Genomic DNA, 16,026 nt, shown 5'->3' on the forward strand with positions numbered 1-16,026 from the left:
TTTCCCGATTTTATACCACGAATTAAAGATGTTTACCTATTTTACGATTTAAGTCTCCGATTCTATCTATTTTACGGTTGAGGTGTTCGATTTGCTTTAGATTTTCATTCTCTGATTCTACGATTTTACCTAAGCTTTAGAATTGCACGATTTTTCCGATTTTCATTTTCACCTTAACGCGCTTTTGAAATTATTCTACGATTCTTCCGATTCAAAAATCATAATCAAGCAACAGCTGGGTTTGCAAAAGGGTCGTTTGTCCATTGTCGTTTCACCAGAAGGTAAATAATGCATTCCTTGCCTCTGTCATCATCTGCGGTAGTCGAAGAAAAGTTTTGATTTCGAACTGAGGCGTGTGGGGAATTAGACATTCAATGGCGGATCAAGGGGAGGGGCCCGGGGGGCCTGCCCCTCTCCCCCTTATTTTTGGACCAAAGCCACCAAAACACCATAAAACACCAAAACTGTGGAAGGGCAAAAACAAAATGTTTGAGAGCGGGCCCCCACCTTACCTCCAGGTTTGGATCCGTCACTGACATTTGCTTCAATGTTCCTTCGGTGATATAGCTTCCTTTACTTTTTCACATAAGGAGAAAGCGAGTAACTTTGTAATGTAGTAATTCCAAGCTTCTCCAAAGTAAAGTTCAGGAAAAGCCTTTCTCATGCATGTTCTCCCTTCCGACATGAGACGTTGAAAAAATTCTCCATTCTCACGTACGATGTCTTCGGTTGTTGGGCTTCTGAATGCTCTCCGGCGCTGCTTCTCGATGGAAAATTGCTATATAATTTATTTTCAGGGAACTCTGACATAAACGGCAAAATCCGACATTTACGGCTTTTTATTTGTTGCTGTTTTTTTTTGGCGTGGAATCATCGCGCATTACCTTATTCAACAAACATTACTTATAAATTTTCGGCAAGCGCCCATTCCCGCGAGAATATTTTCCAAATGGGCATGACAGACGGGATAATGAGATCTGTCACTGGGGTTCCAAAACGCAATATGAAACAACTGCAGTCTCCCGCTCCCGTATTTGCGATCCGCAGTTTCAGCTATTTTGAAGTGTTCATTCGTTTCGACAATTTTAGAGCAAAAGAGAGGCTTCTCGCAGTCTGACTGCGCTCGTAATTTCACTATGACATCGTTTAAAGTTGTGTTTTTCGATGTCAATTCGTAGACATTCAGAAAGACATCTATCGGTCTTCGAGGAAATTTCGTACAGAGTTCAGTCTGCCTAAGAGTAATATAACTAATGACAGTTTTGATATTTTTGTTTTTCACAGGAGTTTGTGTTATAAAACAATGTAACTCAGCAAAATTTTCATGTAAGGATGGCAAAACCATAATTGACGCGTGTAAACAATGCGACTGCATCGGGCATTGTCCAGACCTAAGCGACGAGGCATCCTGTGCTCCAGTAGTAATTGACGTCACTGGGAAAGCCACAGATATCCTAATGTCGGGGACACCACATCGAAGACCAAACAAGTCAAACAGATCTTGCAGTTCGTGGACACTACAAACAAACGAACAACACTTTTACATCAAACTTCTTTTCCGTAGTTTTTCAATGTCTCCGAACTGCCCACGAAATTATGTTGTACTTGAAAATGTTAACTTTACTGATCCAACCTCGACAGCGCAGTGCTGCCGGGAAAGCTTAGAGCCTCGGAGTGAGGTGTGTAGGTTTGGTGGTACAACAGCACCGCCGCTTTCGCGTTCGATAACCAACCAGATGACCGTTATCTTCTTCTCTGACACTGGTGAATCGCACTTCACTGCGTTGTGGTTCAATGTCAATGCACTTTATCCCAATCGCGCGATCCCAAAACAAGATGCAACCTACGCAGATAGAATTAGGCTACATACACCGAGAGAAAAAGAACCTCAACCTCAAGAGGATTCCTTTATACTTGCTCTAATCCTTTTCATCTTGTTATTGTTTTCTTTAGGGACATTTTTAGGATTTAATCTCGGTAAGCGCCATGCGGGACCCGCTTGCAGCTTTAGGTACTTCCTCAATTGCATTACGCGTCGACCCATTCCTCCTTATTTATCAGCATTGTCCCTTTCTGAGGATCCAGAGCACAGGAGATTAACAGAAGATGTCGAAATGTCGTTTATTGGCGAAGAAATTGTTAGAGAAACACCAAGCATATGAGATTTGAATTCAGATGGAATTATGGGAAAGTAGTCGACAGCATAGCAACGCAGGGTGCGGCGCGACTACAAAACCTCACAACGGTAAATCGGCCGAAATCGTGTTTAGGAAGTAAATAGAGATATAAGGGAGTTTAAGAAATGACGACGTCTACGGCAAGTGCATCGCCACAAAACAGGAATATCATCGTGTCGGACATATTTTAAGGTCAGAACATTTACTTACTTGATGAACATTGAAGATGGATAGGGCCAATCATATTTGTAAGAGCAATGCTTAGTTCATTTTGTTATATTTCTCTAATTATTTGTAAACCGCTGTTTTTTATGTTAATATTTTATATATTCTTGTGTGCTGGTCACCGATTAATACCAGTCTATCAACCTTTGTTGATTGACTGACCGGTCTTTTACCAGGATAAATAAAGTTATTATGATTATGATTATGATTATGATTATGATTATGATTATGATTATTATTATTATTATTATTATTATTATTATTATTATTATATTTTAGCACATTGACGTATTCTTCTGGTCACGGTACTCTGCGTAAGGTGACGTCTTGGACGACAACGTGAGCATATAAAAGAGAGTCTTTCATTGTCTATTTTTACTTTGAAACCGCTCGTACCAATTTATTTTAAGGTTTATTCGCTAATTTTACCACGTGAACGATGTGGAAAAATATGCAATGTTAGCCGTATCAGATGAAGGAAGGCAACTGCCTCTTTCTATCGTCGTAATCACATTGATAAATTTCTGTCACAAGTGGGCTGGGGTTCTATTCCTTTATTGACCACCTCAGTTACATAAACCTTGCCGTTTGGTGGTAGCCTCTCGGAAGGGAGCTGGGATTGGCAATATTATTGTACTGGTTTAAAAATTAACCTTCCCTGCTTTCACAGAGAACTTTCCTTTCCAGTACGCTAATAGACACCCTTTTTATCTTTTATTTGTCCCTCCCCCACCCCCCCTCTCCTACAGTGGATTTTGTTTTTGCATCGTAAAAATGTGGCCCGCGCGGATTTGTACGTGGACAGGAATTGAGGAAATTAGAGTGTGCTAAGTTACCTGGCCTTTGAATGAAAGTGAGTCTGGAGTTGACCTTGCTTTGATAGAAACCTCACTGTTTTTCTTATGTTAATGATGTTGTTCTCATGCTAATTAGTAGGGAATTACATAAAAAAAAAAAAGCAGTGAGGTTTCTATTCACTACTTGCACAAATCCCATAATATACCTCTTTTACCCCCCAAAAATCTGCAAAGGCATTGTTTTCGACTTCTCTTGGGACATTTTCATGTCCCAGGAGAAATTGCAAACAATGGTTATGCAAAAGTTTTGGGGGGCAATAAAGGTGTATTATGGGATTGTGCAAGTATTGAATCAAAGCAAAGTCAACTCCAGCCTCACTTTCATTCAAAGGCCAGGAGCACTAAGCACACAACTGTAAAATGGTCTATTCGAGCTCGACCTTCAACTCGAACTCGAACTCGAATCGTCTAATCCAAACTCGAAAATACCTTACTCGCGACCTTAATATCGAATTAAAGACTACAGCAACGACAACGCCACAAGGCAAGAATATTATTGGTTAAAAAAGGAAAAATACTTATGCTGCACCTGCATCACTTCTTTTGCCGTACTCCACAAAAGAACGTGAAATCGTCAAATTTCAGGTTTTGACGGCAACGTAAGCATATAACAGTGAACCACTCATTTTCTATTTTTACCGTTTGACATCGTTCCGTTCGTACCCATCCAGTTACAGGATAGTTCGCCCGTATTGTACAAGGTGAACAAGACGGAATAATCGCGAAATACATGTGATATATCTAACTTTCTCCATTATTCCATCACCTTAACGTCGTACAATGTGGGCGAATTATCCAAAAACTAAATTTATTCGAGCGCTTTAAGAGTAAAAATATATTCTCACCTTGTCGTTTAATAAACCTCAAATCTCATGACTTCACGTTGTTGTCAGGTAGAGTACAGCAAAACGACGAGACAAAGGCTTGCAGCAGGATTATCATTTAAAATAACTGTTTACAAGGCTAAATAAAATTTTAAAAAAAGGTAAAAGCCGAACGTTTTCGACATTAAGTTATCATCGGGGTCTTAGTGTACCATCCGCTTGAACCATATTTGATATAATTTAGGCAATTCCCGATGGGAAAAGTTTCGCGACATAAGTTTTGACTTGTCTATTCAAACTAGGCTTCAGTTGTAGGATCATTAAGCTTTCAAGGATTGACGTTTATAAAAAGATTTGGCCGTGCAGAGAATACGCCAGCTAAAGGAATGCGAAGGAATCCTTGAAACCTAGCTAGTTTGAATAGACAAATCAAATCCTATGTCCCGAAACGTTTCCCATCGGGAATTACTAAATGATATAAAGTATGGGTCTAGCGGATGGTACTCTAATACCCTGATGATGACTTAATGTCGAGAGACGTTCGGTTTTTTACCTTTTTTAAAATAAATTTTTAGCCTTGTGAATAGTTATTTTAAGCCAACGCGAACTTTATGGACAGGATTATCTTTCCTCATAACCAATTTTATTAAATTTGCGACCTCGGATGTTGCGTTTCTAGCTTCTTCCTTCTGATTGGTTCACTCAATCACGGTTATCAGCTCGTTTACCATATGACCTAATATGGAAACTGACTTGGTACGTCAAGTGTTGCCAAACTGGAAACTGATTGTCTTCCATTTCCAATTGTCCTAGCGTTCAGAATTTAATGAAAATTTAATAAAACAATCTCCATTCACGCTTGTTGAACGCGAGACTGCTTCTAGCCAACGAGAGGCGTATAAGCGCTTTGCTAACAGAAGAAATCATGCTATTTTACAAAGTGATTTCAGTCAAGAGGTAAAAGAACTTGTTAAACTTAGTAAATTTCCAATTTTAAGCCTTTCAGCTTTGATAATGAGGCAGTTATTAGCCATCAAAAGCTGATCAATTGGCAAAAGCGCCAATGATCGCATATAATTTGACCAGAATTTTCAAAGCATCATTGCTCAGGGATTACTTGGTATATCGCGTTCAGATTTTCAGAGATAGCTCATTATTAAATGACTGATATGTACGTCTGCTATTTCTATCTGTTGAATTTTAATCATTTACTCGGTCCCGATAGAATACAAAACGAGATAAAAGTGTCCGGAGTACGCGTTTGACTAAAAAGCCGAAAAACGTCAAGATGAGTGAAGAACTTTCAATATTCTGGTGCTTTCTTCTTGGCTGACTGATTAGAAAAATTGAAGAAAAGCAATAGCTTTGACGAGGCAAAAAAATGTAAAGGAACATTCCTCGATAAAATTGTTAAATATTCCTGTTTTGTGGCATTGCTTTTCAAGTTTAGCCGTTAGCTGTCGTTTCCGTAAACTCCATGACATCTATTGTAGCACAGAATACGAGAAAACCAATAAAATGAATTTAAGTCCCAGTGAGAGCTTTATTTGTATCCTTGTGTCCTTTGTCCCTACTAATTGTAGTATAAGGCGCGCGTACATGACGAAGTTGACGCAGGTAAAAGTAGCCGGACAATTAATGAAGTGGCATGAAAATAAATTATGGAAGGAAAACACGAAAGCTTGTGAGGGAAAGCAAAAAGAAAACGCAAAAAATCGGGCAGTTTTCAACCGACACCTAAAATATGAGTGCCGCAGGTACAGCACGATTATTTTTAACCTATGATATTTCTCTTGTTTTTTGGAGTTCTCGTTGCCGCAGCTGCCGTCGTTTTGAATAATTCGCTTGAAAGTTCGTTGACGGTAACTTTGAGCCGTCATTTTTTTATGGTCATCCCCTAACTGAAATTTTGTGGCACTTGTATTTTTATATTTAAAATCCGAATGGGTGTATTTTTTTATGTCATAATATAACATTAATATCTCATTAATGAACTGTCTTAATCCATTGCAATGAGCTTGGAAACTTCCCTCTTTAAAAGGCTTAATGTTGAAGTTGGTCCGTTTGGTGCCCCTGAGAATTATAATGTTGAATCATTTTTCTCTCGAAAAATTCCTTTTGTCTTTGCTGTTGCCAAATTCGAGTTCAATACCCTTGAAAAACAGGCAGCTGGTTGTCTTTTCTGAAACGTTTCTGGCCAGGATTGAACTTTTTTTTCAATAAGAAATCCCACTGGGTGAATTAATTTTAACGTAATTATTTTATGTGCGAGCCCAGTTGGTTTTCCGCTTTTTTATTGGTTCTTGGTTCTTGAGGGCGGCAAGTCAAATGGAACAAACTGAATTGCAATGCGGAAAAAGCTTCATCGCAACTCCGGAAACACTTATCAAATTGCTTACGATCAAGTGCAAATTAAATTTGACGAAGGCGATTGGAAAAACGAATTAGTGATAGTTAACCAAAGGACACAATCGTTTTAAAGCGTGCAATTAGAGTTTCAGCGGTGGGGACTGTGCGGCAATAGCCGGATATAAGGTCAGTTTTTAAACTTTTATTGCGTACAAGGACAGGAGCTAAGTGGCACAGATTAAACTGAATACAAATATTGATTTCCATGTAACTAACAGGTGCCTGTTTAGAAAAAAGAAAGAAAGAAAAAAACAAAAACAAAAAAAAAAGAAAGGAAGAAAGAAAGAAAGAAGGAAAGGAAAGGAATAACCTTTATATATCGGCGTGCTGCTTTAGTTGCACATTTCGTACTACAGTAACTTACGAAACCTTCTTACGTGTAAACTTTCGAGGCTGACTAACATTGTGAAGCTTTAACATACAAGAAAAATGGATCTCAAGCACATCTAGAACCAAAGTAACTAGATCCGTGGAACGGTCAGTGTTTATCAGTTCTTTTGACGTTGTTACTGTTCGTGGACTTCGGTTAATTTCAGTAAAGTCTGCATCTAGTTGCTGTAGCAAGCGCTTCTTTTCTTTGCCCAAAATGACTAAGATGGGGTTTTTTGGAAGATTGGCTAGAATTTTCGAATATTCCAACTCAGACTTTTGAGGCGCACGACGATTTTGGACATTTTCGGAACAGATTTCCTAGATATTTCGGAAAAGTGATGAGGGGTGTGTAGAAGTTTCGAAACCACATTGAAGAACGCTAGAATTTTTACTGATATGAGGAAGAGTCAACTGCAATATTGGAAATAACATAAAATTTGAAGATTTGCAACTTCTATCATTTTCGCCAAAGTTTGTTTGAGAATCATATTTTAAGCAAACTCATCGGATTCGCCTAAGAATTTCGGCTGAAGAAGGTTAACTACGTAATGTGAAGTTTTTGATCAGACCTGTCACGATTGCTAGAACTTTCGGACGAGGCAAAATAGCTACCTAGAAATTTCTACAGACCTCAGGTTCCTCTAGAATATCCTAACAGATAATGTTTTGTAGGACAGCTACTGTACAAACTCACTAAACAAGCTTCTAAAGCATTGTGAAAACCATTAATCTTTTACATAATTCTGACAAGAAAAAGACATTCGGTAGTTGGTTGCCCCTGCTTTTTCAAGCGACAAGTCAGCTTAAGCAGTTTTTTTACGAAATTGTCAAGCTTCAGATATGTTTAAAGCCGCTTGGCGAAAGCCCAATCTTTGAGCCAAAACACAAAGAAACATTCATCATTACTGGGTTGTCATATGGTAATCCCGTCGAAAAATGAGTAGCATTTTCCCGTTTTTGAATTTTTTTTTCCCTCTGTCGGAAATCGGAAAAGTTGCACAACAGGTTTTTTTCCTGGCACTCCTCTACTATAAAAGTAAGTATTGTCTTTGTGCTGTGCCTAGAGTCTTCTTCGCGTATCTTTGGTAGGTTTCAGGGGGTAGTAGAAATGCGTAGCTTTTATCTGGTGGACACAGTACAATATTTAATAACCTGCAGTGGCGGCGAAGCCGATGTAACGTGAATGGCGTTTTAGTGTATCTTTAAACAAAATATACCCTTATATGGAGCTCAAGAATGGAACAACAATTCGAGAAACAACATAAGAGGTGAAAAATGTGAACACCTTGAATCTTCAAAGCAACGAATAGTGGCCTTCGACAACATTTGCATCTTTATTAATGAATCATATATTGAACTGTGGTTATGAAATCAAGATTTCAGTTCAATATATGATTAATTTCATATATAATTTCATTAGTTAATTCAATCATTTCGGGAACATTAGAACCCACAAATGACCAACTCCCAACGTCAGTGCCTTCATAGCTCAGTTGGTTAGAGCGTCGCACCGGTATCGCGAGGTCACGGGTTCAAACCTGTGACCACGCTTAACCTGACCTCGCGTGACCTGTTAAAAACTGCGAGGATCATAGCTTCACTTGATTTCATATTCAGCGTTCAATATATGATTCATTTCATATATCATTTCATTGGTTCAAATTAAATCTGTTGCATTTTCAATTGCAGTAATAATATCAGCCTTCAACCTGGGTCATCGTTAATTGGAGACACTGGCGAAGATGCAGACTGTTTTCTACATTGTACTTTGCGTAATAAATGGCATATTTTCGTTGACTGCAGTGCTTGGAAACTTCGCCACCCTAGGAGCAATCTGGAAATCTCCTTCATTGCACAGTCAGCCATCGAATGCGTTCATTTTTGGTCTTGCCATGTCCGATTTTGGAGTAGGGTTAATTGTTCAACCTGCTTTTATTGTCTGCTTGATAAATGAATATACACAGGAAAGCCGTTCCCGGGGAACGGCATGGACTGTGTTTAAATCAACACAAGCCGTTTTTGTGGCAATGACGGTCTTAACACTGACGTTGGTGAGCTTAGATAGAGTCGCGGCCTTAACATTCCATCTTAAATACAACTGTATCGTTACTTTCCGACGCGCCTGCTCTGCTTTATGCCTTACTTTTATAACAAGTATCGCCTATGGCATATCCCTTCCACTCTTTAAATTTTTGCATGGGGTGTTGTCGACCACTATAGTGTCTTCCTGTCTGGTCATTAATTTGTTGGCTTATCTCGTAATCTTCCGCATTTCTCGTCGGCATCATCTTGCAATCCAAGCCCAAGCAGTTGAAGTTAATCAACAAAGCGGTTCTACTTTCAATATGAACCGTTACAGAAAGTCCGTCATCAGTATGTTACGCATATTTATTTTGTTTATTCTGTGTTACCTCCCGTATAATTTCGTTAGAGTGTGTCTCAACTTTGAGGTCTGGAATCCTCCCCTCCCTCGTGACACAGTTCTCTTGGCTTTGCGATTTTCAGGCTCATTGGTCTATGCAAATTCATCACTTAATCCATTACTGTACTGTTGGCGTATACGTGAGCTACGATTGGGTATGAAAGGTTTCATGAAGTCCCTGTGTTGATTCAATTAAACTGGTTTCCTCTGCCTCTGCCATTTATTTGCGACCTTAAGATCTACGACGTCAAAGTCGACAAGAACGTCACCTCAAAGTATACCTTTGTTCTATATATATCACGAGTCTTTTGCGATTATTCCTTCTCGTTAACGTCATACAATGTTAGAAAAGTACCCTAAAACTGAAATAAATTAGTGAGTGGTTTTAAGTCAAAATAGAAAATGAACGATTTTCTTTTGATTGCTCACGTTATTGTCAAAACTTCAAATTTGGTGATTTCATGTCGCTGTTATGCAGTACCCCCCAAAATACGGGCTAAAATCCGTGCTGCACGAGCAGCACGAATATTTGTTTATTTTCTTTTAACCAATGATATCATTGTGTTGTAGCGTTCACGGTTGTTGCCGTCGCCGTCGGCTTTTCTTAATTATATAAGTTCCCTATTAATTTTAAATCACGGTTGGGCTGGGCAGTAAGTTCTGCTTCAGGGGAGTAACTGAAAAAAAAAACCTAAAAGTGGGCACAGAGTGGATGCTTCAAGCGGCCTTGAGGGGGAATGTGCTTCAGGTTGTGACAAGGTGAAAATCTTTTGGACTATTAGAGGAGCAGTGAAAGAAGAGAAAGTCAGCAACTGGAAGGAAAAAGCTCGACATGGAGAGTTCGTTCAACAAGCATCAGGTGTGGCTGGAGAGAGGAGTCTTGGGGATTTCTTAGGAATTGTTTTTTAAAGAAGGAAGCAGAACGCTTAATCCTGGTTACTCAAGCCCGAACAAGCTTTAAGAAGAACTGAATTCGATCAAGTACAGCATAGATAAGCCGTGCGAGACACCATTGTGTGAAGACTCCACTGAAACAGTGCGACATATTGTAAGTGAGGAAGCGTCACGACCAGGTGCCCTTGCGGGTACACTGAGCACTGTGCAGATTTTATGGGATAGACTGCACCGACAAGTGGTACGACTATCAACCCTTGTATGACTATCTACAAAGACAAGCAACTAAAGCACAATCGGCCAGATATTACTGTAATGAATAAAGACACACATGCAAGAGTGGACCGTCTTATCGACATAGCTGTGCCAGCGGACCAGATCAGAACATTATTACGACTGAGGAGGAAAGGGACCAGGACCTTGCATTCGAAAGGTATCAGGACCTAATTTTCAAAATTAAAAGAATTCCCAGAGCCCCAAAAGTAGCAGTGACACCCGTCGTGCTTGGTGCTCTTTGAAACATCTCGAAGAATGCAAAGACTTGGTATGCGAGGTTGGATCTGGCAAAGTGCTGCTCAACTATTGCGGAAAGTGTTGTGTCTCTAAGGTGCAGGAAGCTGCTGAGACATGACTAAGAAGATCCAGAAGAACATCTAAGAATTGGAGAGAATCACAGAATAACGATAATAACAATGAACTTTAATTTATTTACGTGTCAATTGTCAGTTTAAGGCCGAGGCACTAATCGAGGACACTCGAAAATCAAATCAAATCAAATCAGATCAAGTCAAATTGCAAAAAGAGGTCTTCGACTTTTTGAAGAAACGGTGGGCCAGGTCTTATTACTCTTATTTCCAAATTTTACTTAATACAACAACGTGACTCAATTCATTCACTTCATTGCAAAAATTGTTTTGTTACTTCTCACTTCAGCTGCGAATTGTTTATTTTTTCACTTTCTTTATTTTACAATCGCTTTTAAGAAAGTTACTGCTAAGTTGCACAGCCAGCAATTGCCTGCTCCATTGTTCAAATAAGAGCAAAACCCAAACAAAGGCAGTACACACTGTTGTTTTGTTATTATTGGAACCTGTAACCTCTTCTCAGACAGGATCTTAGTTTTATAATAATTTATTACAGAAACTAAGAAGGGGCTTTAGCTCAGCTACCATGCTCGTAGTTTCTAATACTAAACGGGGAATGACCTACAATGGCTTAAAATGCCGCTGTGTTTCAGGTCACAGGTCAGTGTTCATGTCACTGTGTTGTAGGTAGATAAACAACACCAAACACGTCTCCTAGCCTTAATCACAAGACAAAAATTTGTCCAGGGGAAACTTTTAGCTTAGTTGTTCATCAGTGCACCAGGGACTTCTAGTATTGACGTGTGGAATGTGACCTGTGTTTTGGATCCTACAATGACCTGCAATGACCAATGAGCTACAAATAATAATAATTTAGTGATCATCATGACCTATTGTACTAACTATAGTGCTGAACATTAAAGCATTGCATAGCAGTGATTAAGGTTCTAATTTCAGCAACCATTGGTTCATACATGAAGTAGCAAACTACCAGTAGGAAATTGCAGTAGGCAGTGTAAGCTAAATGTCATATGTTACTCATAGCGACACTGCAGTCTGCCACAGCATTAAAGGATCAGGTAAAAAGTGCGCACCGAGGGCCACAAGTTTATCAGTAACTGTAGTTAACTGTCATGTGCTACCCACGTAAAAATAAGGACCCGCGGCTTTAACCACCAAAAATAGGACCTGCAATAAGCATATACTAGTTTTTTGATGGAAGCTCACTGCATGTAAATCAAAGTGATAAAAACTGCAAAGCTTGTCACATACATTGATCCGACAGAAGACATTCTAGGCTAGCTCCCAATAGACTTTCAAAAAGGTTGTAAAAACTCAACTGAAACAAATGAGAAGAGTCACCTGTATGAAAGTGATTGAAGCAAAATATTTAACAAAAGTGAAGGAATGGTGTGGCCAGTAATATAGGGGCTTGGTTACTTGGTTACGTAAGCATGTATTGTAGACTCTCGAGGAAAGTGACCTTCAATAAAAGTACCGGCACAACTGCACACGTCGAGAACCAAATATGTTGGAAACCCTCTCTTCTTGCAAGATTAAAAAATTTTCATGGGTTGACAACAGGCTAGAAAGATCCTAGAGGACTATATTTTGTCTTGAACGCACATTTGCAGAAGTTTCAATAACTTTTGAAGTAGATGCGTGGGCTAATCAATGTACGTGGCGGTCACTTTTGTCTTTTACAAGGGTTTGAGTGAAAATCAAGGCAGAGGCACATTTCTGACAAAATAGACAGCGGTATACTGCCAATGACTGGCTGCGTATGAATTCCTTGCACTTACAAACTCTGCAAAATTCATAAGCCGATTTGGCAATTTGGGATTTCTATTTTTTTTTTTCGGAGTTTCTGGATTGTGGTCGTGCGAAAATTCCTCGCTTGAATAAACAGTCAACCGAGAAGTCATTTCCGCTTGCATCTATTGGCTTGTTCGCTTTGATGATTTGACAAATAAGCAGTGGGCAGAACTGAAGAACTGCAGGGATCGCTGCAGGCTGTTCCTTTCAAAACTAGTAACCAAGCCCCTATATATTTTGACCGTGCGCACCTTCTGTGGCAAAAGAAATTGTGCAGAGATTATAAAAGGAACCAGGCAAAGTGTTGTTCAAAGCCGGTCAATTTATTTGCTGCCTGATGGTTAATGCCAAACAGCCAGATAAACTTAAAATTCCGTGTTGTATGAAACGTTTCCTTCAAAGATAATTTTAAGGGCGATAAGAATGTTAATTATATGAAGAATACCGATAATTTCTGGCATTCACTCACGTAAATGATATCATTGATGCCCAGGGTTTACAATGGGGGCCCATAAGAAAGAATGTCAATTTCAGATTTAGGATTATTAATTTAAAACGCAAGAGTCAAGTAGTAATAATGATAATGATAATGATAATGATAATGATAATAATAATAACAAACAACAAACCTGATATAGTGTGCTGGACAAAATGAACACTTACGGAATGGTACGTCGTTTACGAATAATGCTATGATTCCTTTGTTACAGTAGAGTTGCATTATTGGCTTTATGGCGGACGCCCGATCTTTCAATGGTGAAAATAGCAGAGAAGACTGGGAAGATCTCACTCTTTCATTCTAGTCTCACTCTAGTCCTGAGGGCCTCCCAGGGGGTGTCCCTTTTTCCTTTAAAAATTTGCTTGTGTTCCTTTGTTCCCGAAACTACTTTTTCTCAGCTTTTTGATCCATGTTTTATCTTTCCTTTGTTTCGTAAGGTATTTTGTCTTTGTTCCCTGTTTCCGAGTTCAAATTAGCCATGCTCCCTTGTTCCCCAAAACCCCTGGGAGACCCTCAGTCCTTTGTGGTAACTGACCGAACGTCTTCAGTGACGCACAAATTCACAACTCATTTCTTGCAGATGTTGCCAACCCTATAGAGCAGCGGTCTAATCCTGGGAAACAAGTCATGAGTAAAAGCAAAGAGGAGTACGACGTCATTGTTAAATGGGGTGAGGGGGGGGGGGGGGGGTGAGGCAAGGATCCAATACTGAACGATTTATTTGCTAAGCAAGTTTGCTGTTTAAAAGAAACAGGAAAAGTGAAAAATAATTCCGACTTCTTTATTGCGAAGTGGGTTGCAACAAAAGTGATCATTAAATTTGGCAAAGAAAATTCTTGATCCCCCTTTCCGGAAAAAAAAGTAAGATTGATGATAAGTAAGCAGTCACAAGGTAAGGTCACTTTCAATATTTAAGCCATTTTTCCCAGCGTTGGTTTCTCAAAGTTTGGTTAGCGCTTGCCAGTGTTACGTTAAGGAACCTCTGAGATCAAAATATTTTATTTCGAAAAACAAAACTTCAACAACAAGGGACATAATATGTGTAAATCCCTTTGAAATAGCTTTAACAGCGTACACAATTTGCGTAAAGTTGCCAAAATTGTCGGTCATTGCAAACTGTTTTATTTAGGATTCGACCCTTGCCGTCACTATCTCGGCCGTGGGACGAACCACGTTTGAAACTTTGGACATTTTACGGCAATATTGAACTGAACTGGAAAGCCGCAAGTTATGTCAGGCGCGTACGTAGGGGTGGGGGGGGGGGGGTGGGGTGCCTCAGTCAACAACTTTTGTCGTCATCATCGACGTTTGAATGAAAATCTTTAATGACTGTCATGAATATGAATTCATTGCTGTTATGAAATGTACAGACATGCATGCATGCAGCAGTACAGAATGAACATATTGAGAAAACTATTAAAAACCGCACGAACATGAGTAGAAAATAGTCGAATGATTTCAAAGCAGTTTAAAAAAGCAATAGAACTTAGAAGAAACGCTCACAATGCCGGATTAAATATTGTTGTTACACATATCAGATATCAGAATTGATTAGATATCATATTTTAAGGACTGATAACTTAAGGTCCGCCCAAGCTTAAAGTGCACCCCCCCCCCCCTTCCCCCGAAGGAAAAGCTGCTTACGCGCCTGTATGTTCACTTTAGGATTTTTTGACACCGGTTAGCGTTGACCATCCTTCGTGTAACTGGACCCAGGTCGACGAGAAAACATCGGTTAATAGGTCTTAAATTACTTCTTCACGGATGCGGCATCGTAAAAACATTTCTTGGTATTGTTCTTCATTATGTTTGATCTCTTTTCGATTTACTCTTGTTGTTAAATGGTTTGAAAACTGTAAATTCGTAGTCACGAATAAAATACCTTTAATGAACAAACTTCATGTTAATTCATTGTAAATCATTCCACAAGATTTACCTTCTCGAACCCAACCTCTCTTCACAGCTTACCTACTCTAGCACCCTGTCCCATCTATACTGTCCACCGCACTGTTCGGACCGACAAGTCCATTTAAGAAAGGCATGCGTTTTCTTGACTCCTAAATAAACAGTATTACCAGATAACAATAGCCCAGTGTATGAGTGGATAAAAACAAGTCAAACATTCGTGTTTGAGCGACTTTCGTACGGACCTTGAAAAAGTGTTCGAAATTTGTTTCACGGACCAATGTTTGGCAAGATTAAAACAAAGCTTCTCCTTATTCCGCCAAAGAAACTCCTAATATGGGCAGTAAACAATACAATTGCCCAATCACATTACTGCATTTCAAATGAGGTCAAGCGAAATGTTCGATCGAGGCCAGAAAGTTCCCTGGAGAGATGGCATTGTTTGCATCCGCGTTCGCTAAGCCAATGAAAAATTCGTGCTCGTTTGTTTTTGTTCGATAAGCCAATTAACTGTTCTGCATTTTTGTTTACGTTCTGTTTTCACGTTTCTTTTTCAAGGTCATATGAAATTTGCTCTAATATGGAGGAAACACAGTCGAACCGCACTGGCAGTGGGAAGAGCCCAGTTCTTGTGAAACTTGTCCTTGTTGGGAAACTTGGAGTCGGAAAATCAGGTCTGGGAAGAAATATTGAACCTAATAACCCTAGCTGAATTGGTCGTTAACGTTCTCACAGATCTCGATATCCGAACTAGCCTTTGATGCTAACATTGTGTGTTTAAATGTAAATATTTTTTACTCTTTTGCTGTTAACGTCGCCTGGAATAGCGTTTTTAAGTCTTGGGCTTAGGTTACAATTCCTTTTCACAGTCTTGTCTTTCTTTCGATAGCCATGATTGTTCGTTTCCTAACGAAAAGATTCATTGGGAATACGACCAAACTGTTGGTAAGTATTCAAAAGAAAGCTCTGCTTAAAGCTTAGGCGACACCTTTGATATACTCAAGGGTAGTATATCAATGTTTACACACGAAAGTAATTAAACT

General features: G+C 39.3%; 2 protein-coding genes across 2 annotated transcripts in view; both read left to right on the plus strand.

Annotated features, from left to right (window-relative positions):
- LOC138006435 (uncharacterized) overlaps window positions 1-2,600 on the plus strand; it is a 4,563-nt gene extending 1,963 nt beyond the window's left edge. The window contains exon 2 of the mRNA XM_068852761.1: window positions 1,285-2,600. Within this exon, the coding sequence (XP_068708862.1) occupies window positions 1,285-2,162 (878 nt within the window). The 3' untranslated portion in view covers window positions 2,163-2,600. The remainder of the gene's footprint in view (window positions 1-1,284) is intronic.
- Window positions 2,601-8,568: 5,968 nt separating this feature from the next.
- On the plus strand, window positions 8,569-9,473 carry LOC138004967 (beta-4C adrenergic receptor-like). Its single transcript, XM_068851261.1, has one exon. It carries the CDS (start codon window positions 8,607-8,609, stop codon window positions 9,471-9,473), a length of 867 nt encoding a protein of 288 aa, XP_068707362.1. The 5' UTR covers window positions 8,569-8,606.
- Window positions 9,474-16,026: the final 6,553 nt, after the last annotated feature.

The sequence above is a fragment of the Montipora foliosa genome, chromosome 6 (genome assembly GCF_036669935.1).
Source record: "Montipora foliosa isolate CH-2021 chromosome 6, ASM3666993v2, whole genome shotgun sequence".
NCBI lineage: Eukaryota > Metazoa > Cnidaria > Anthozoa > Scleractinia > Acroporidae > Montipora > Montipora foliosa.